We start from the raw sequence: 21,374 nt of genomic DNA on the forward strand, positions 1-21,374 counted from the left end.
GGTTATGACTAGGCTGAGCAAATAATGTATTTTTCGGTTCATTGGGCCAAACTGAAATATCTGAAAATATTCCAGTTTGATTTGAACCACAATCTATTTTTCTTGAAACAAAAACTTGAAAAAATCTCCTTTCAAGGCAATTCAATGTTTTGAATCAACTGAAAACAATTTTTTTTTACTTTTTGTATTGATTCGGACATTTTGAATGTTTTTCACTCTTTTTTTAATTAGCCAGATGTCAACTTGAAATGCTATTCTGAAAGTTGAAACAAAATATTGTGACTTTTTATGAACAAAACTGTTGCAATGAAATGTTTTGATTTTTTGAAAAGATTTCCCCCTCTCCTCCCCAACTGAAACCTTTTGCCTCATTCAACATGAATTTGATGAATAGGATTAGGGACCTGAAAAATGCTTTTTTTTTTTTATTAAAACTCTATTTTTCAGACAAATAAACAAACAAACCACTCAGCTCTCAAGCACTCTTCATTGGCCTACATAGCTATGACTTTGATTTGCCCACGGCAGGTCTAGAATGTTCCTGAATTGTGCATGCATGTGCCTACTGCTCAAAAAGTTACTGGAATCTAAAAAAAATGGCCTAGATTACACCTATTCTGCAGCTAGAGCACAAGAAGAAAGGCAGAAAGACTTGTAATCAGAGAATACATGATGGAGTGATGTTAAGGGTACAAAATGTTATTGGTAAGAGTTCAGGATGTTATCTTTGGGACCTACTTAGAGTCCTTTATTGTTGCAGGTGAAATGCAAGAAGAATAGGCAGAATTCTTTCAATTTTAGCAATACGTGCAGAATGTCCTGAGGGGTCAGTCCAGGAGGAACAGTCAGCATATTATTACATTGAAGCTTCTTGGATTCTATCACACCCATTCCTTCTTGGATTGGGAGCTCATGTTCAGATGTGACACCATTGGTTTTCACTGTGTAGGCAACAAACTCTTTGCAAAACTGCATAACAGGAAAAAAAATAAAAGAAAATGTCATGTACCTAGACCCCTTTTTATCTGTGTATCAAAAGCTAGCTCCACATCAGAGCAGCACTCTGCAATCTGAAAAGGGCTGGACTTTTGCAAGCGAGGCAGAACAATAATAAATGTAAACAAATAATGGGTTGAATTCCCATCTTAACCTACAAGTCACAGTTTCTGTGCAGTTTCTGTGATGAGTCCTTACGCTAAACAGAAGAGAGAGAAGAAATCATTGAGATAAGGTGTAAAGGCACTTAGGCTTGCTGCCTAAAACCTTTCTGATCTGGGTGGGTCATAAAAGGAAAGGAGAAACTAGTACAATGGAGGGAATCATAGGGGATTTCCCCAACAGAAACTGGGGTGAGAGAGTTTGCACAAAAGATGACTTACTAAGACTGAACTAGAATGTGAGGATTGCTCATTGGTTCACTTATCTGGCTATAAGGTGCACAGATAGGAGCCTAAATGTCTAGATTGATGCTATCTAATAAGAAAATGTATATTTTACAGCTATATTTTCCCTGGATACTTCCTGATTTGCATATAAACTAACCCCCATATTTAGACACCTCTGAACATTGGGGTGTTTGAAATTCAGCACGAATTCCAAATTTTGTGACTCAGACTAATCTGTTTTTAAGTGTTATTACAGTTTTATATAATGAAGAAAGAGGACAAAATGTTACCCTCGTCAGCTCTCTAGCTACAATTAGTTTATTACTTGAAAAGAATATAAAGGCTCATTTCCCAAGACCATATTTAATTTCTACTCATGGATCCACCCCCACCCATTTCCCCAGATTTATACGTTTTCTTTTTCAATCCTGTGCAGAGTCTGTAACCCACCTATCTCAACCCACCTGTCTCAACCTAAGCTCAAATGGAGGACACAACAAAAATAGTAATCAAGGTAGACTGAAGTCATGTGGGCTTAATTTCTTTTGCATCTAAATCCTTCTTTTTAAAAAAAAACCATCTATTTTATAATTCTCCATTCCTGATGTAAATAATTCTGAACAGAAAAAGTGTGAATGCCAGATTTGTGTGGGTTGAAGTTAAATTTAGGACCCTACATTAGGAAGAGAGGGATGTCTTTTGTAAAGAAGGACAATTTATGGGTATGATAAGCTAACATTTGTGAACGGAATGTCTATAGACAGGGAAAAAAAGACGGTCATCAATTATGTGTGAATGTGACCCAAGAAAGAGATTCAGAAGCTGACATATCAATGGTGGCACTGCATATTAAGAGATCCATCAGCAACCTGGGATAATGAAAGCAGATGTGTTTATTCTGGGCTTTGTTTTTAAAAAATGAGTAAGAGATTGCAATTCTTATCCCAGCTGTTACTGTATTTCCCTTTGAAGAAAGTGTCTGCTGGGTACCAAATGTTGGTTACCAATAACTTTGCTACCATCAACTATTTAATCTGTATTCCTATTTTATCATTGTATTTACAACTACCTTTTGGCACAAGCTGGGAATGCGTGTTTCCTTAATTGGTACTGAGCCTGTGGGAGGCAGGGAAAAAGGTTACTTGGAGACTCTTTGTTCCTCATCCTCTGAGATGTAATTGGAGGGTAATGAAGAGGTAAATCTCTGTAAGAGCACACAGCCTTCTGTTGCAAAGAGGGAGAGTCAGAAAGCATAGACTCCTTGCCAAGTTAACTGATCACCCACTTAACCATGTGGGAGGAAAATTGGAGCTTTTCCCTTTGGAAGTGGATTGAGCTGTGGTGCTTGGTGGTACGGTGAGGGGTATTACTACCAAATAAGCCCTGTCTGGAGAGAAAGGTCCACCTTGCTGAGCCCCAGGTGCTGAAGAGGACTGACCCGCTCTTGTGGAGGGCCTCTGGTGGGAGGGAGGGAGGGGAACAAAGGCCCCCACATGCCATCCAGACTCTGAGCCCCTTCCCATGTCAAAATAAGCACCTGTGGGCTGGAAGCAATTATGGCAGACCCTGGGGTTCATGGTTAAAGTCCTCCTTAAAAACCTCATCTTATTTTCGGAAACTCCTTCTAAAGCAGATAGGGAAGTTTTGACCATATGTGTGTTAAACCTATATCTTTTCTCGAGAGAGACAAATTTATCAATCTGTTTTGCTTTCTTGAACATTTCTTTTTTATCTGGGCTCTGAGGTAAGGCGTACGCATCCAATGTAAGGGTTACATTCAACTCACAAACATCTTGGGCATCTTGGGCTCCTGGAGCTGCCAGAGCTCCTTTTAACCTCCATTTAAGAGTATCCTTCTCTACCAACAACTCATTCTCTTCCTTCACCCTTCTATTCCGCAATTTTTCTACCCCTCTGAAATCCTCAGCCACTTTATCAATTTCTAGCCATCATCTGTCTAAGTCTTGCTCCAAACCGTGATGGGGTGCACTCACTCTGCACTGGACAGGGAAGTGTTAACTCCTCACTCTGGGCTGAGGAAATCATGCCCCCACATCCCTACTGGGCATGCTCGAGGTGTAGCACCAGTATAAAAGAAAGTAGCCCAGCTCAATCCAGGCTAGCCACTGAAGAGGAAGGATGTCTCTTACAGGCACCTGCCTTGGAGCTGCAGCAGCCCCTGAAAGCAGAACCTAGAGACACTGAGACCCTGGCAGATGCCCCACTGCCTGCGAGTACCCCAGGGACTTCAGAGCCAGGGGGACCAGCCCAGACAGAGGAACCCAGGAGCCCCAAAGTCACTCATTCCATGAATGCAGGAGTCCAGCCCAGGGGAGGGACTAGCCATAGTCCCAGAATAGTTGGCGTGTTGTGGTCGGATCCCCACTGACAACCTCACTCGCTGCTGCCAGAGCCCTGGGGTGGGACCCAGTGGATTAGGGAGGGCCTGGGTACCCCTACTCTGGCCACCATGCCATCCCCAGGTGGTAGCCCACCCCTTTTCTGGCTGTTAGGCCTCACTGCCCTAAGAGCCAGGGTATGCTATTGAATCTGGCCACTAGGCTGCACAGCTAAAAGCCACTTGATGGACTTAAGCCTTTAGGCCTCACTTCCTAAAGGCAGAGGGTGGCTTGAGGGAGGGAGTGCCCTCATCCCGCAGTGGGCGGTGTCCCTCTACCCCACCACACAAACCTTTAACTTTTTCCCTTTCAAAGTTTATCATCTCTTTCCAGGATGGAATCACAGGCAATATATGAGGAAGCATCTTCTTGCAATATTGTGCCTGCCACCAGGTCCTCACTGAGCTGGCTGAGTGTCTCTTGCAACTGATTGACATCTTGTCTTTCCCATTTTGATTGATCAAATGACTGTCTGTCTAGATAGATGGCAATTTAGATGGCAAAGATAGTGGAGCAAATAACTAAGGAATCAATATGCCAACACCTGGAAGATAAAAAGGTGATAAGTAACAGTCAGCATAGATTTGTCAAGAAAAAATTGTGTCAAACCAACTTAATAGCTTTCTTTGACAGGGTAACAAGCCCCGTGTATACGGGGGAAGAGGTAGACATGGTATATCTTGACCTTAGTAAAGCTTTCGATACTGTCTCGCATGACCTTCTCATAAACAAATTAGGGCAATAAAACTTAGATGGAGCTACTATAAGGTGGGTGCGTAACTGGTTGGAAAAGCATTCCCAGAGAGTAGTCATAGTGGTTCACAGTCAAGCTGGAAGGGCACATCAAGTGGGGGTCTGGTTGGGATTAGTTCTGGGTCCGATTCTGTTCAATATCTTTATCAATGATTTAGATAATGACACAGAGTTCATTTATAAAGTTTGCACATGATACCAAGCTGGGAGAGGTGGAGGATAGGACTCCAAGTGATTTGGAGGATAGGACTGAAATTCAAAATGATCTGGAGAAATGCTCTAAAGTAAATAAGATAAAAGTCAATAAGGACAAATGCAAAGTACTCCACTTAGGAAGGAACAATCAGTTGCACACATACAAAATGGGAAATGACTGCCTAGGAAGGAGTATTGCAGAAAGAGATCTGGAAGTGATAGTGGATCACAAGCTGGATATGAGTCAACAGTGTAACAGTATTGTGCAAAAAAAAAAAAAAAGGAAACATCATTCTGGGATGTATTAGTAGGAATGTTGTAAGCAAGACACGAGAAGTAACTCTTCTGCTCTACTCCATGCTGATTTGGCCTCAACTGGAGTATTGTGTCCAGTTCTGGGTGCCACATTTCAGGAAAGATGTAGACAAATGGGTGAAAATGCAGAGAAGGACAACCAAAATTATTAAAAGTCTAGAAACATGACCTGTGAGGAAAAATTGAAAAAATTGAATTTGTTTAGTTTGGCGAAGAGAAGACTGAGAATAGACATAACAGTTTCCAAGTACATAAAAGGTTGTTACAAGGATGAGGAAGAAAAATTGTTTTCCGTAACCTCTGAGGATAGGACAAGAAGCAATGGGCTTAAATTGCAGCATGGGTGGTTTAGGTTGGACAGCTAGGAAAAATTTCCTAACTGTTAGGGTGGTTAAGCACTGGAATAAATTGCCTAGGGAGATTGTGGAATCTCCATCATTGGAGATTTTTAAGAGCAGGTTAGATAAACACGTGTCAGGGATGTTCTAGATAATACTTAGTTCTGCCATGAGTGCAGAGGACTGGACTAGATGACCTCTTGAGGTCTCTTCCAGTCCTATGATTCTAAATGGCCTGTAAAGGAAGTAAGTTATATCTGCTCAATGTTTCAAATGAGTTGGCTGCCTCATGGTTAGGGACAGGAGTTAATAAACCCTGTCACAATGTGGGTGAAAACCCTAAGTAGAAGTATAAATTAAAGAAACTTAACACTCACTATTTGATATTTCCAGATGTGGTGACTAGCAGTTTTCTTCCATGTGCAGGAAGCAGATTTTCCTCACTGAAAAGGGGAAGATAGTTTGGCCTCTCTGTAACCCATGAAAGCTTTGTTTCAGATGAAGGCAAAACTGAAAGTGTAAAGCTTTTTATCTTGTAGCTTTACCAAAACTCCTAGTGAATCCTCTACTCCACACTTCTGTGTCTAGCTTATTTAAATAGTATGCCTGACTGCACTTTTCTATTCTTTCAACAGGAAACTTCACTACTCACTGTCAGCCTGAGAGCACAGTGATCAGAAGGGAACTTCCTTTTCCCTCTTTCAGCTTGTTAATTCTTTATGAACCTTTCTATTTTAGAGAGATGGGTCAAAAACACGTCTATTCTAAAACACACCTGCACACCTTTAAAAAATTTCTCTTCAAGTGACTAACACAGGCATCTTGGGTTTCCAAGATCTGAGTGAAATGATTTGTTAATGTTTAATCAAAGTCCCTTTAATTAAGGTTATTTTTACCTCATCATTATTTGATTTGAGAAAAACAATTGTGTGTTTTTATGGCTTTTAAGAGCATAAACAACTAAAACCAATTACTTCCCTAAAGTACTAAATAATATAAGAATCCAATTGAACTTACAATGTAAACCAAATTAATCAATTCAAGGAGTTAATAGTATGAATTAAAATTGATTAACAAACATTTGAGATCCACGATTGATCAAATTATTACATGAGCACAATCACAAAACTACTAAATACAAATTACTGAATAGTTTACTTAAGTAAGCTGCATAGTAATAGAATTATTATCAGTTTATGCTTTTCCTTGTAGAAAGAATGGCTGGAATTCCAGTTAAGGCTGGAATTTTTACATATCTAGGAGAACTTTTAGTGATCTGTGGTAAATTTGCTTGGAACCTTGGTTAATTGATGCCCAATCATAACGTGTATTATGGGCTTATACGCATGTGCTATTTTTGGCCCCACAAAGCTAGGACAAGTCTCTCCTGATAGGCATCTGTACCCAGGTGTTCTGTTAAAGAAACCCAACAAATAAAAGTTATTCAGGAAAAGAAAAAGGAACTGCTCTTCTCCTTGCTGGGTCTGTAGAGCTTTAGAGTCAGTCAGGGATTGCAGTTTGGTGAACTACACATTTTTCAGCTGAGGTACCATCACACTGGTGGGCATTGTCCTCTAGTCAACTGGCTGGTCTGTGGTGTGTTTGTCTCCACTTTCCTTGGGACCAGCTCAGGGAAATACGAGCATCAACTGTCTGATGCTGTGATGACCTCAGGAAGAGCACACTTTTCTTCCTTGTTTACCAACTCTTTCAAGGTTGAAATTCAAGCTGATAATGTCCCAAAGGACCTCCCTGGAGATCTAGGTGCAGTGTGTGGGGGGGATTGATATACATCCCCTCCAACTTCAGCCTGCTCATGTAATCCACATCTTCTCCTCACATGTGGATTCCTGAACCTACAGACAACCCTCTCTGGAGGAAGTGTTGATAATGCCACTGCCAAGCCGGCTGACCTTGCCACATGGAAAGGGTAATTTTTCATGGTTATCAGGCTTATCATCTGGGCCTGTGTTATTCCATCTCTATAATCAGAAGTAATAAGCACAGGGCTATTATTAATTACTTAAGTAACGTCAGAAGTGTGGAAAACCCTTTACAAAATGGGTAAGATTCCCTACCCTGAGCATCTTACCAACTGGGCAGAGAATAAATAGAAAGAACAGGTAATATAAGAAGAGGTAGGACAGTGAAAGGGCAAGGAAGAGGACTATGATTATGCACTCACATGGCAGGCTAGTGCACATGTCTTGAAATTAACAAAGGTTTGTTAAATAAATTTTGAAAACAGTAATTATTCAGAGCATAAACCTCTCTGAAGTGAATTTAGAGAAGGGTAGGAAAGAGGCATGACATTTGAGGTCAGGGAAGGATTTCTCAGCCTTCAGGGAGACATGAAAGAAAGACGTGGGGATGGGTTTGGAAAAAAGGACACAGGGTACCGAAACAAGGGACTTCATTGAGCAAGAGAGGTCTGGGGAGAAGGGAGTAAAAGGAGATGAGGCAAAAAGGAGTTAATATTCAGGGAGGATTGAAAGGCAAGAAATCCTGAGAGATAATCCTAGTTGGATCATTGACTTGCTGTGTGTCCTTGAGAGTCTCTGTACCTCTGCCTCAGTTTCCTCTTTGGTAAAGTGTTGTGAGAATTAATTAGCTAGCAAGTTACATTTTGTATATTCAAGACAATATATAAATAAATGTTACAAATATTGTTGTATTTCAAACAACCGTGCTGCAGGTCTTTGACCTAAACAGTTTAAGGTGACAAACTATAAAAGGAACATCCATTATTTCTAAAACCTACTTGAAATGACTTCCTGGTTTGAAATGCACATACAGATCCTCAATTTATACCCCCACCTCCTTCTTAATCACAATCTTGGATTAAATTTAGGGCTTCTACATGGTGAGGTAATGTACACTATCCAGGTGTGATTTCTAAAACATACTAATGTAGTATGCATTACTTGGGCCATGTAGACTCTGCTGGTGCACTTACACACAGGAGTTTCAAATCCAAAGATAATTAAACTAAATGGAATTAAAGCCATTCCAGTTCTGAATGACTGTGTCTGCACAGGGGGTTAATGCAGTTTAACTAACCCACCTTAAATTCACACCTTTAGTTAATTAGGATTAATTTTCCTGTGTCCCCATGCAGACAAGCTCTATATTAGCTATGCCTGTTGGAGCATTCAAGAGCGGGAATACGCAGAGGCCATTCAATGAACTGCTAAATGTTGTGTTAAAATGGATCTAGATTATGCATTTATGTGGAACCAAACAAGATATAAAAAGAGCCGTGATCTCTCTCTTGGAGAGCACAATAACTCGAACCTGGCTCATACCCCTTTCAGTCAGCTTTACCTTCCCCTGCTGCTATTGGATATGCAAAAGCTCTTTTTCCTTAATACTTGATCAACAGGTTGGTGTTTGTCTGATTTTGATGGCATCTGTGAATTAACTTACATTAACAGCCAGAAATCATACAAACAGCTAACTAGAGAAAAATCCTAAAGTAAAAATCTTTTTTATAACATACATATAATTGTAAACAATGTTATAAGACATAAAAAGGTGAAAAGCATTCTTCTTACTATGGTAATTCCAGTAATTGTATGGGAAAACATTTTAAAATGTAGAAGACAATGAAAGCAGCAATAAAGAAAAGCTAAAACAATTTGCTCTAAAAGAACAATAACAGGCCACATCTAACTAGGTTTGTATACCATGCTTAGTGCAGTCCTACCTGAGTGCTTAAATGACACTAGCACATGTTGTTCTATTTCAGATTTATGATGGCTATATTTTGCTCCATCCTAATGATGTGATTTAATTGGGATTTCAAATTACCAGCACATTTATCAGATTTTTTTCATTAATTTCTGTATTGGTGTCTCATGATCTCCAAAATTCAACCCTCTAGAGCCCACAGTGGCTCTCAACAGCCATTCTTTAACACGACTGCAGTGAAAGACCGAAGCTTTGACCTTGTACAAATGCAGTCTCCTAGCCTTTGTGAGCTGAAAGGCTAGAAATTTCATTCTCAATGAGTCCATCAGCCAGCCAATGTCCCAGATAACAGTGAAGTATCCAATTCAGTTCAGTTTCAACAGAATTTAGCAGCAATTTACAAACATGGGAAGCCTATACAGCATGACTAAACAGATACTGCAGAAAACATTGTTAAAGAATCAGAGGTATACAAAAGACCAGGAGGCAAAGCATTTGCACAAATGAGCTTTCTTCCACTGGACCAAAACACTTGTTTTCTTGTGAATTCTATAATCTTCAAATGTAGGTGGCACACACAAATTATGAGACCAATAGCTGAGTCCAGATTTGCCTGAACTAATTCCCTCATGCTCCTTGGGGACCAGATATGAGGGTTATTTTTTTAATGGCTACTTTTTAAGAAAAATAATATATTCATTTATCAAAGGATGGAATCATATCTACAGGATTCATGCTTTCGCTTCTCCTGGACACTGACCCAGTATGAAGTTGTTCAAGATAGGGTAAGTCTGCCTTGTGGCTTTTACGCAACTTTAGGAAACTCGGCCTGTGTTATGTATCCATGTGTATCACCTCAGACCAGACCTACTCAGAATAAAGTTTTATTCTGAAAAGAAACATAGAACAGGATTACAGTCCAACATCCTATTCTCTGCTTGCTTGCCTTGTGCTCAGTCAGTGTTGAAACTTCCTGCTGGAAGGACAGAGGAGACTTTGTCTAACTCAACCCTCTTACAAATATGTTCGAATTCCCACAATAACTAAACCCCAACACAAACAAGCCAATGTTCTAATTTTCTGTCATTTAAACTCCTCTCAGGGTACTCTTTTTAAGCCTTTTTGGTCCTACCTGTAAAGAAACGCAGAACAGGATAACAGTCCAGCAGCGTCCTCTCTGCTGGCTTGCTTCGTTCTCACAGCTTCAGTCCGTGCTGAAACTTCCTGCTTCGAGAGCAATGGTACTTGTTGGGAGAACTTCCTGGTTCTTGCCAAGATGTCGCAGCTTGTAGTCCACAACTTGTACTTCCCACAGCTGCTGCTGAAGGACACTGGACCTTTTAGCCCTCAACTTTTTTTTTTTTTTAAAGAGCCTGTTTTCTGGGTCCTAGATGCCCATTCCTGGCATCCAGTCCTGTATTAAGGCCCAAATCCAGCAAAGAACTTGTAGTCCACAACTTGTACTTCCCACAGCTGCTGCTGAAGGACACTGGACCTTTTAGCCCTCAACTTTTTTTTTTTTTTAAAGAGCCTGTTTTCTGGCTCCTAGGTGCCCATTCCTGGCATCCAGTCCTGTATTAAGGCCCAAATCCAGCAAAGAACTTAAGTCAACTGGACTACTCATGTGCTTAAAATTGTGTTTAAGTGTTTTGCTGGATTGCAGCCTAGAGGCCAAATCCTATTAAAGCAAATGGAAATACTTTTGTTGACTTTAATAGGCATGATTAGATCTGGTCTTAAGTCCCTGGTGAATGCACAGTGCATTCTAATATTGTTTGCTGCTAAATATGTATTTACTTATTTCAACTTTTAAGTGCCTCTACTTCACCATAGGCAATTATACTAGTCAAAGCAGTAAGTCCTTGGGGACTGGGGCCAAAGAAATGGCTAATATAGTAGTTTGAAACAACTGAAAGAACTTTTGAACAATTTTATGTAACTTTTTATTGAATTATATGTAATAGAAATACAAAGGGAAAAATGACATAAGTAAACATATTTAAGGGAGAAAATTGACTCCTGCTGTAACTTCAGATGAGTTAACCAAGAGATTAACATGTTCCAAACAATCTATTTTTGGTATTACAAAATACAGCCACAATTTTACAAACACTGACATGAGTAGTTCCATTAAGCTCACTGGGACTACTCCCACATGTGTTAAGTTATTCCTATGCACAAATGTTTGCAAGATAAAGGGCCTATATTTGGACAGGTAATGAAATCTGTAGATGAATGTGGATTATGTATTTTTTTTTTTTTTACCAAAAGGCCTCACTTGTTTAAAATACAGAAGAAATGAATTAAAATATTATAAAAAGGTTTATTAGTAGTATATTCTTTAAAATAGAAATTGTGAATAAAGGAAATTCTCTAAAACACCTCAATATTTATATTGCAGTAGCAGTATGCACTTAAGGATACAAGAAGACAACCTCAGGTTTGAAGAGCTCATGGAATGATTATGATAAATTTTACAAACTGTATTCTAAAAATGTTTTATTCTATGTTTAGAAACTTAACACACTTGCAGTCACAGAACAATAAATGCAATTATTACAATAAGTGGTCAGGATCAGAGTATTGGATCTTTGGAAGTTTATCTTGATACATGTCCCCCGAGTACAATTAATCTATAGATGAAATGGGACAATTCTTTACTCCAATTAAGCTAGTCATGTTAAACAATAATTCAGATTTACAGCTTTATGTCTGAAGAGTTATGCTTTTGAACTAGTGGGGATAGGCTTAGTTATTAACAGTTCATTTGTGTGAGCCAAATCATCACCTTTATGCAAAAATGATGCCATCTCTGGAATCTGAGAAAAATAATTCTTTGACAGGATATGTTTGTGCTTTATCCTGTGAATAAATACCATTTCATATGCCTGAAAGATAAGAAAATTCAAATTTTATTAAATGCAATCAAAATCTCTTATCTATATGTTGCTGTATATCCAGTACAGTATAAACACACACTAGTGAACTACAAACTGTTTAACAAATGAAATCATAACATTCAAATCCAGACATGTTACTTAATGTAGTAAGATACAGCAGAACGTAGTCCTGTATAGCAGTCTTTTAAGGCCTCCTGTGAAGTGATGACTGCCTTAAACTCCTGTTAAATCATTCAGCATCTCCCCAGACTAGGTCTCTCTCCATTTCCTTATTATCTTTTGCGTAATATGAATTTATTTTTTTATTATTTTAAAATTTTGAAAATCAAGAGGAGACTGGCAATGCTTAAACTTGTGTGTTTCTAAGCTAATATGTAAGGGAACTGTACCTTAATTGGTACAGACTAAAGCTTTTATAAATGCTCACCAGAGCATACCATTTAAACCATTTTGTAGCATTTTATGCAGCCTTGGTTTTGATCCAGTGTTCTATTTCTAGAAGTTCAATCAATTACCCAACATTCTGCAAGGTAGAAATGTCTGCAAAATACAGTATTATATTTAATTTGATACTAGAATAATTAGATTAAATACACCAAGGGTGTTGTGGGTTAATTGAAGAAGGACTGGAATTTCAGATTGCAGTTCAATCCAGGAGTGTTGTTAATCAAATCACTTTCACAGATTTTACTACATTTCTGGTGATTAGCAATCCACACAATCATAAACAAATTAACTGATATTAAATACAATGTTAGTCTCTTGGTCTCCCTACTTTCATCACTAGTAGCATGGATAGCTATTAGAAGGGAAATGTTTAAATTTTTAAAATTGAAATTAAGTAAAAGATCATGAAAATATTTTGGGTGAGGTTAATTTTTATTTTAAACACAAACAAATTTAGGGCCTCAGCTGGTGGAGAATGTTCCCTTGTCTAATGATGTCAAGATTGGTACGGTCAGGCCAGATAGCCACACAATCAGAACCTTTGCCTACCAAACAGAGGGCAAGAGGGATAATGTCAGTTATATAAACACCAATATGCACAAAGGAGTAATTGAGATCCCAGTTGCCTGAGGAGCCTTGTTGATTTAATGCAGGAGCGAGGACTCAAGGAAGGAACTCATAGATTCCAGTTTGAAATGTATTTTTATCTTTTAAAAAGTAATGCTCACAAAAAGGTGTCAGAGTGAAACCCAAGCTGGGTGTGCACAGAAAAAAGTATATCATGGGCGCTGGCAGCACAAGTTTCCACAACACTTTCCACCAATTTGCTTCTCTAAAAAAAGGCTAATTTCTAGGGATGAGAGGATAGTTCATTTTCTATGCCCATTTAATCCTCCTGTTCTCTGGTGTGACTTCCAAGAAGGATGCCAACTGGTGCTGAGATGGTGCTTCATGATATGGTCATGTGCCACTGAGAACTGAACTGGCCACCAAACAGCCACTACATGGCAATGACCTTAGGTCACTACCAACATAAACCAGTAGCCTAGAGAAGAAATACTGTAGCCCATTTTACCTGATACATCTAGTTCTTAAGTAATCTCTTGAGTTTTGGAATACTAAATATTCCACTGTATTAAGTCCAGGTTCCTCAGAGTGGGACCTCTGCCAGGCTACTACATCTTTAGATAGAAGACTTTGCTTTTGACAAAATATGTAACCATTTCAAGGCAGTAGTTTCAAGGATTTCCTTAAATTCTTTTAATTTAATTTATCTTTAACAACAAAGAATAGCAGATTTTGTGACATCATCAACTCAGAGCAGCACATAAGCTTTTATAGTCTAATTGCAGGTGATCATCAATCAAATAAGTGCCAGTGACACTTAAATGTCATCCTTCTGAAAAAGCAGATGTGGACAAGCTTACTAAGATCTCAACAAAAGGGTAGTCATTATTTACAGGACTATTTTTATGAAGCAGTTATAATGGGCCAATTAAGATGCAGAGGGTCTAAGTGCAAAATTTTAGTCACAAGATTCTAATAAAATGAAAAATATAATAAAAGAAGAAAAATTGCATTAGTTCCATTTTACCTCTTGAAGGTTATGCAGCTTAAGATGTGCTTTTGCCTCGTCTTTAGTGAGAAGGACCGTGTTCCATGGAGACCATTCACAGTGCTTATCCCATCTGACCATAACCAAATCATAGAGATCATCCCAGGCACTAAGAGCTGACTGACAACCCCAAATGTTCTCCACCATGTACTGTAGATCTTTTTGCTGTAATTGAAAGCAGGTTGAGAAGAATAAAGCATGCTTAATTCTATCAGCAAAGTCACCTTACCTATCCACCACTTAGGAAATGCTTTGAATTAGAATTATTTTGTGTACGTGCCACAGAATAATTTTGGGTAGAGAATAGTGAACATTTGAGTCATCTAGCCTACTCTACTACAGTGTCGTGTGGCAGGGTTGATTTAATTCTTCTTAGATCATCCCTAAAAATGAGATTCTAATTTACTGTGGATTATTTCTGCTGATGGCAATTCTATACTTTGTGTTGACAGGTTGCTTAATTTCTTATTTTAAATTATTAATTTGCTTATATTTAATCTACATTTTCTCTGCTTCTTTGTATGCTCATCCCTACTTGTTTGGTCCCTGATCATTAATAAATATAACTGATGCTTGTCCTTTATATTTTGTATTTTTGAGTTCATAATTAGTTTAAAATTTAATAAGTAAGTTATGGTACCGTGCTATGTTACTGAAGTCAAATTCAGCATGCAGTCAGAATAACCTGGGTTGAAGGATTGGGAGGGGGCAAAACACAAGTAACCCAGAATGCGCAATATCAAGAGGCTTATCCCCAGGATAAGCATGACAGGCTTTGCACTTCTCCCTTCGTATCCTCTTCTTCTATCCTACAAAGAGTTAATTATTGTGTAGTGATATTGTTACTCATTCTCCCTCATGGGATTGTGACATCCTGTGGTGGTGCTGCAGGATTTAAAAATAGCTAGTGGTTGGCCAGTTTGTACTGTAAGTTCTGTATATACAGGCCTTAAATCTGATATTTTCCCCCTCTAAAGTTATGATTCACCCATACTGATCTCACTTTGTTTCATTTATTACTAGTCATCTGAAATCACTAAGTTTTTAAAAATAGTCTGTGAAGCAAAAAATGGTTTGGGGCCATAGTTAAAGTTGAACTTTGGCAAGCTTTTCTATAATGCGCCTGTGACGTTCCCCTCTGGTGTTATCTGGACAGGTGATCTGCTAGGTCACTCCAATCCTTGACTCTGGGAGCCAGTGTTACCCTGCTCTGCTGTGAGAACCCCCAATCCTGAGCTGTTCATGCACAGTCTCTAGCATGTAAGATGCTCCTTGGATTGTGCAACCGAATGACACTAGCCAATATCTCCGGTTCCAGACGCAACCCTAGGAACCTCTGTCTTGCAACCAGTTATGCCTGCTGGACACTGCAAGCTTATATGAGTTCATCAGTTTAACAAAGAAATTGATATGTACCAGGCTTGTTATCCCAAGGGGGGGCCTCTGGTTCAGCTGTGACCTGCTGGCAGCTAACAACCTGGGCAGTTCTCTCCCTGGCAAGCATAACATCCCCATCCCTTCCTGATGTGGTGTTGCCTCCAGCTGCAGTGCAGGAGTTGGTCTCCACCACCCTCCCACCTGGAAGCATGTGGCTTCTCCCAGCTGCAGAAGAATCAAGGAGACTCTCTCCCATTCTCTCAGCAGTTCCTGAGACCTTACCCTTTCCCTTGCGGGTCCCACCATAACACCCTCTCCTGCTGCAGGCAAATACTCTAACCTGAGCTACACGGAAAAAATTCATTACTAAGGAGCAGGTCGACTAAGGAGCACAGTCAAAACACTTTCCAAACCTTCCCAAACCACATGAATGCAGGTGGAAGAGAGAGGAAGAGCATGGCAATCTCTCCTTTTTATCATGTCCTTTCTTCCCTCTTGGCTTTGCTCCCTTCCTGCCCCTCCTTCAGAGTCAGGTGAGCATTACCTCATCGCAGTCCCAAACAGGCCAAAGGAGGGGGATGATTCACTCGAGAGTCCAACAGATCCTTTTAGTGCTACCTACACCAGCATCCTTTGTTCCTGAGAGTCTGGGCTGGGTTTGTCCCATAGCTGTACTGATGAGGTGTGAACTGCCTTTCTGCTCTTGCAGAGTTTTTGCCTGGGCTTATTTTAACCTATGAGGATACATTTTCAGGCTCATAACTACATACATGAAATTATAACCTATAACATTACTATACGTTACTGTAACAACAATGCTTAGTGCATCATGAGCCATCTGAAGACACGCAACATGACATCCATTGCATTGGATACCACACAATCATTTTACAACTGGCTCTGTCGATATGGAGAAAGCGGTGGATGTGATATATCTTGACTTTAGCAAAGCTTTTGATACGGTCTCCCACAGTATTCTTGCCAGCAAGTTAAAAAAGTAGGGATTGGATGAATAGACTATAAGGTTGATAGAAAGCTGGCTAGATTATCGGGCTCAACAGGTAGTGATCAATGGCTCGATGTCTAGTTGGCAGCCAGTATCAAGCGGAGTGCCTCAGGGGTCAGTCCTGGAGCCGGTTTTGTTCAACATCTTTATTAATGATCTGGATGATGGGATGAATTGCACCCTCAGCAAGTTTGCACATGACACTAAGCTGAGGGGAGAGGTAGATATGCTGGAGGGTAGGGATAGGGTCCAGAGTGCCCTAGACAAATTGGATGATTGGGCCAAAAGAAATCTGATGAGGTTCAACAAGGACAAGTGCAGAGTCCTGCACTTCGGAAGGAAGAATCACATGCACCGCTACAGGCTGGGGACCGACTGGCTAAGCAGCAGTTCTGCAGAAAAGGACTGGGGATTACAGTGGATGAGAAGCTGGATATGAGTCAGCAGTGTGCCCTTGTTGCCAAGAAGGCCAACGGCACATTGGGCTGTATTAATAGGAGCACTGCCAGCAGATCAAGGGAAGTGATTATTCCCTTCTATTCGGCACTGGTGAGGCCACAACTGGAGTATTGTGTCCAGTTTTGGTCCCCCCACTATAGAAGGGATGTGGACAAATTGGAGAGTCCAGCTGAGGGCAATGAAAATGATTAGGGGGCTGTGGCACATGACTTACGAGGAGAGGCTGAGGGAACTAGGCTTATTTAGTCTGCAGAAGAGAAGAATGAGGGGGGATTTGATAGCAGCCTTCAACTACCTGAAAGGGGCTTCCAAAGAGGATGGAGCTAGGTTATTCTCAGTGGTGGCAGATGACAGAACAAGAAGCAATGGTCTCAAGTTGCAGTGGGGGAGGTCTAGGTTGGATATTAGGAAACACTATTTCACCAGGAGGGTGGTGAAGCACTGGAATGGGTTATCAGGTGAGGTGGTAGAATCTTCATCCTTAGAGGCTTCTAAAGCCCGGCTTCACAAAACCCTGGCTGGGATGATTTAGTTGGTGTTGGTCCTACTTTGAGCAGGGGATTGGACTAAATGACCTCCTGAGGTCTCCTCCAACCCTAATATTCTATTATCCTAACATGGGGGCACTGGGTGTTCCCCTGAGGTACGGAGTGTCACAAATCCATCACCAAGTTTTCTCTGCATTGGAGTAATGGAAAAATGAAGGAAGGATTTAATCAAAAGGATTCTTTACTAGGCCAACAGACTGAGCTAAGGTTTCTTCCATACCAAGCACTTGAAGTAGGTCCTTTTCCCCTTCTCCCAAAAAGAAATCACTTGACTTTAATTAAATAATGGCATTTACATGTTAACAAATCAGATTCCTCACAGTGGATGATTGGAATCACTCCAAGCCAATACTCTTGCAAAATGTCATATCCTATACTCTCATGCATCTTGCTTTCAAATCCAGAACCTGGTCCTGCTCCCACTGAGACTTTTGACTTGGGGAAAAACAAAACGATTCTCGGAACGTGTTGGGCTTAGAAGGCTTTTTGCCTCTGTTGTGCTAAGGCTGTGTACCCTAGAGTTCCCACACTACTGAACCTCGTTAAAGTTGGTCCCACAAGCCTCACTTTCTTTAGCCTTCCTAAGGTTGGTCCACCTTCACTCTCAAAATATGTTCCCTCCATTTCATAGCAAGTCCTTGAGTTATTGTACTTTCTGTTGAAATTCAGACACTTGCAACAAGACATATCAGCAAGCATCCATTCCAAACAGTAGCTTCTTTTGATGCCACATTGCACACCACAAAAGCTTCCTGAACTTGTTGTCATCTTAGTGCCACCTTTCACCATATTTATATGAGATCCTTGCAAGTAATTTAGATTGGCAATAGTGCCTAGCTCTTCTATCTTATTGGATTAAAGAAATTTTGCTACAAATAAGTTCTTCCCTTCAAAAGAGGGGTATTTGATGTTGAAGAAAAATCATTCTGGTTATGGTGGAAAAGTTTGATCTGACAGGATGGTTTTGCTGTATTTCCTAAAGGTGGTCAGACTATGGATTAATCTATATCTTCTCTAGAAGTCCATTCCACAGCTGTATTCCCTCAAAAGATTGCTTTGACCTCTCCTCTGAAATGCTTTGTGATTTTCATTGTCCCAAAGAAGTGCAACTGCCTTGGTGGCTCACAGATGGAAATTCAATCTTGAATGTAGCTAGGACCTAACCCATTAATTGCTTTGAAGATTAAGATCAAGATCTTAAACTGGCAGTGGAAGTTGACTGAACCATAACCAGAATTATTGTTCACATTGGAAGAATTTTGATGTGTTCATGGTGGCCGAAACCAAGGGAAGTGGACAGCCACATTTTGTATCAGCTATCATTCTTTCCACTGGTTTAGCATTAAGCTTCAGAACCAACAATGTACAGAAATCCAGTCTCAAAAGAAATCTGATCACTCTTGGAGCTCTGCTTCATGCATGTGACTAGTGGAATTTCCTCAGCTAAAGTCTTAGGCTGACAAGCAATAACAGGCAGGTCCATGCCTACCTCTGCCTGGAACACTGGTGGCCACTAAATGCCCCCACTCATTACTTCCTTTTTAATGACTGACAGCAAGGAGCTCACCTCAGCTGGTGATGGCAGCCCAGCCTTGGGAACTTCACAGTGGCATCTGTGTATATGGAGTCTGTGCTTCCTCTAGTAGACTCATTGTTATCCTCACCATCTCCTTGATGCATGTTCAGAATACTAAATGAACCTGGGTGGCAGCTGCATAAGTAGTACTAGAGGAAGCACAGACTCCATATACACAGATGCCACTGTGAAGTTCCCAAGGCTGGGCTGCCATCACCAGCTGAGGTGAGCTCCTTGCTGTCAGTCATTAAAAAGGAAGTAATAAGTGGGGGCATTTAGTGGCCACCAGTGTTCCAGGCAGAGGTAGGCATGGACCTGCCTGTTATTGCTTGTCAGCCTAAGACTTTAGCTGGGCAAATTCCACTAGTCACATGCATGAAGCAGAGATCCAAGAGTGAGAATTTGTCATAGAGCTTTGGAGAACAGCCAAATTTTAAGGCAAGCAGTAATTTAGTGCCAATACAAAGAATAAAAACAATCTCTTTTTAGTATTCTTAAACAGGAAAAGTACTTAATAAGAACAAACAGAATCTGTATAATCTATTTACTTGTATAATATTTCTTAACATAGGCATGGATAATAGTAGAAGCCTAATCCTCTTCTATTATAGTTTTTTTGGTAAAGCACTACAACAATATATGAAATATGTTTTACATACTGAAAATAGTCAAAAAGTGTACTTCTATTGTTGACACTGTAGTTTCTTAGTGCTAATCCCATGAGAAAGTTCCGCTAATCTTGGGCTTTTAGATTACTTTAGATAAACTGTGCTTTGAGAGTACCTAATAATTTAACTGAACTGAAATAATAATAATTTAACTAAAAACTAAGATTTTTTTTTTTAAAAAAAGGTTAAGTGTGTGTGAATGAGGAGGTTGTTCCAAATGTTAACATGTTCATTGATAAATCACATAATTGCCAAGAATTATAGAAGATACTAAACAGTTTAGAAAAATTGAACTAACTTTAGTAAATCTTAATTCTAACAAATATTTGCAAAATAAAAAAAAATCCAGAAACCTCTAGATACAAATCTACTAACTGTAAGATTGAAGGCTCAAAACTGGACTTCTCTGCTTTTTCCTTCCTCAAAAACTCAATGCAAGACTTTAGTAAATTTAATAAAATAAATAATACTTTGTATTTCTATCATATCTTCCATCCAAGGATCTCAAAGTGCTTAACAAATATTAATTCTCAGAACACCATTATAAATTATCCTTATTTTATAAACGATACAGTGGCACAGTAAGGTTAAGTGACTTTCTTGGCATCACAGAGGCAGTCTGTTGCAGAACTAAGAATAAATTCAGATCTCCTGACTCCTGGTCCTGTTCTTAGACCCTCCTTCCTCTTTCCTGTTTTTATTATTTTACATTCACTTTTGAAAGTCTAACCATACTTTAAGATACTAAGAGCAACTCTGTTTCTTCGTGTTCATCTATTCGAGAGAGAACCATTTGTTCCATATCATAGGAAGAAATGTATGTAGTTTTTGGTTATCACTGTCTAAAATTAGAACTACCACCCTATGTGACAACTTAGACCAGTTGCCATTAGCATCAGTGATATATACATAAAAACAGGAAAAAATGGTGTTCAACACAAACACATCAATATTCACTATCAGCACTATCCTTTCACACAGTACCTGAACTATATAAGCAATTTTAGCATCATCCTGGTAATCAGCTTCAGATTTTCTGAGATTTTTTAGCATAAGCTTGTATTTCAAAAAGGCTTCTCGACGCCGGGCCTCATTATCGAGCTTGCAACAACGGTGACACCTGCCAACAGTATGTGAATTAGCAGGCACAGAGAATTCAGTAGAGGGCAAGTAGCACTTGCAACCATGACAGAAGTAAATGTTTTTATAAAGCTTTAATGGATCTGGTGGAACCTGCAGAAGGATGACAAGAAAGATGCTCTTATATATATATATATATATATATATATATATATATATATATATATATATATGACTGAATGTCTTCTTATTAAATGAGTGAGGTTTTAACATTACCAAGAACATATAATGCCTTACAGTACACAATACACCTATTGGCTAATTTTGCTAAGGGTTTACACGGAACTTGATGGCATTCCTCTGTCTGTACATAGTGCAATAACTTTTGAATGCCACATCTGATCAATTCCCAAGCCTCAGGGAATGTTCTAGACATCACTGGCCAATATCCTATTGATACGGGGGAGAATCAGAAAATCTAAATGAAAAAACGGGGGACACATGGAGACCTGCCATCTGATTAGCCCAGTCATAGCTTAATTGTCTATAGATAAAAAAACTGATTGATGCCACCCATTAACACCTTCCAGCAACATCTCTATCTCATTTCTGCCTATCCTCCC

At 39.5% G+C, this 21,374-nt stretch overlaps 2 protein-coding genes across 2 annotated transcripts in view; both read right to left on the reverse strand.

Annotated features, from left to right (window-relative positions):
- Positions 1–10,254, reverse strand: part of ATP6AP1 (ATPase H+ transporting accessory protein 1) — an 89,520-nt gene extending 79,266 nt beyond the window's left edge. Inside the window, exon 1 of the mRNA XM_077807837.1 lies at positions 10,208–10,254. The gene's annotated coding sequence lies outside the window, so the exon portion shown is untranslated. The remainder of the gene's footprint in view (positions 1–10,207) is intronic.
- Positions 10,255–11,795: 1,541 nt separating this feature from the next.
- Positions 11,796–21,374, reverse strand: part of IQUB (IQ motif and ubiquitin domain containing) — a 53,497-nt gene continuing 43,918 nt past the window's right edge. The window contains exons 11-13 of the mRNA XM_077841884.1: positions 20,656–20,904; positions 14,017–14,202; positions 11,796–11,963 (exon numbers count right to left, since the gene is read on the reverse strand). Coding sequence (XP_077698010.1) covers positions 11,796–11,963; positions 14,017–14,202; positions 20,656–20,904 — 603 coding nt within the window. The remainder of the gene's footprint in view (positions 11,964–14,016; positions 14,203–20,655; positions 20,905–21,374) is intronic.

The sequence above is a fragment of the Eretmochelys imbricata genome, chromosome 1 (assembly GCF_965152235.1).
Source record: "Eretmochelys imbricata isolate rEreImb1 chromosome 1, rEreImb1.hap1, whole genome shotgun sequence".
In the NCBI taxonomy this organism is placed as follows: Eukaryota; Metazoa; Chordata; order Testudines; family Cheloniidae; genus Eretmochelys; species Eretmochelys imbricata.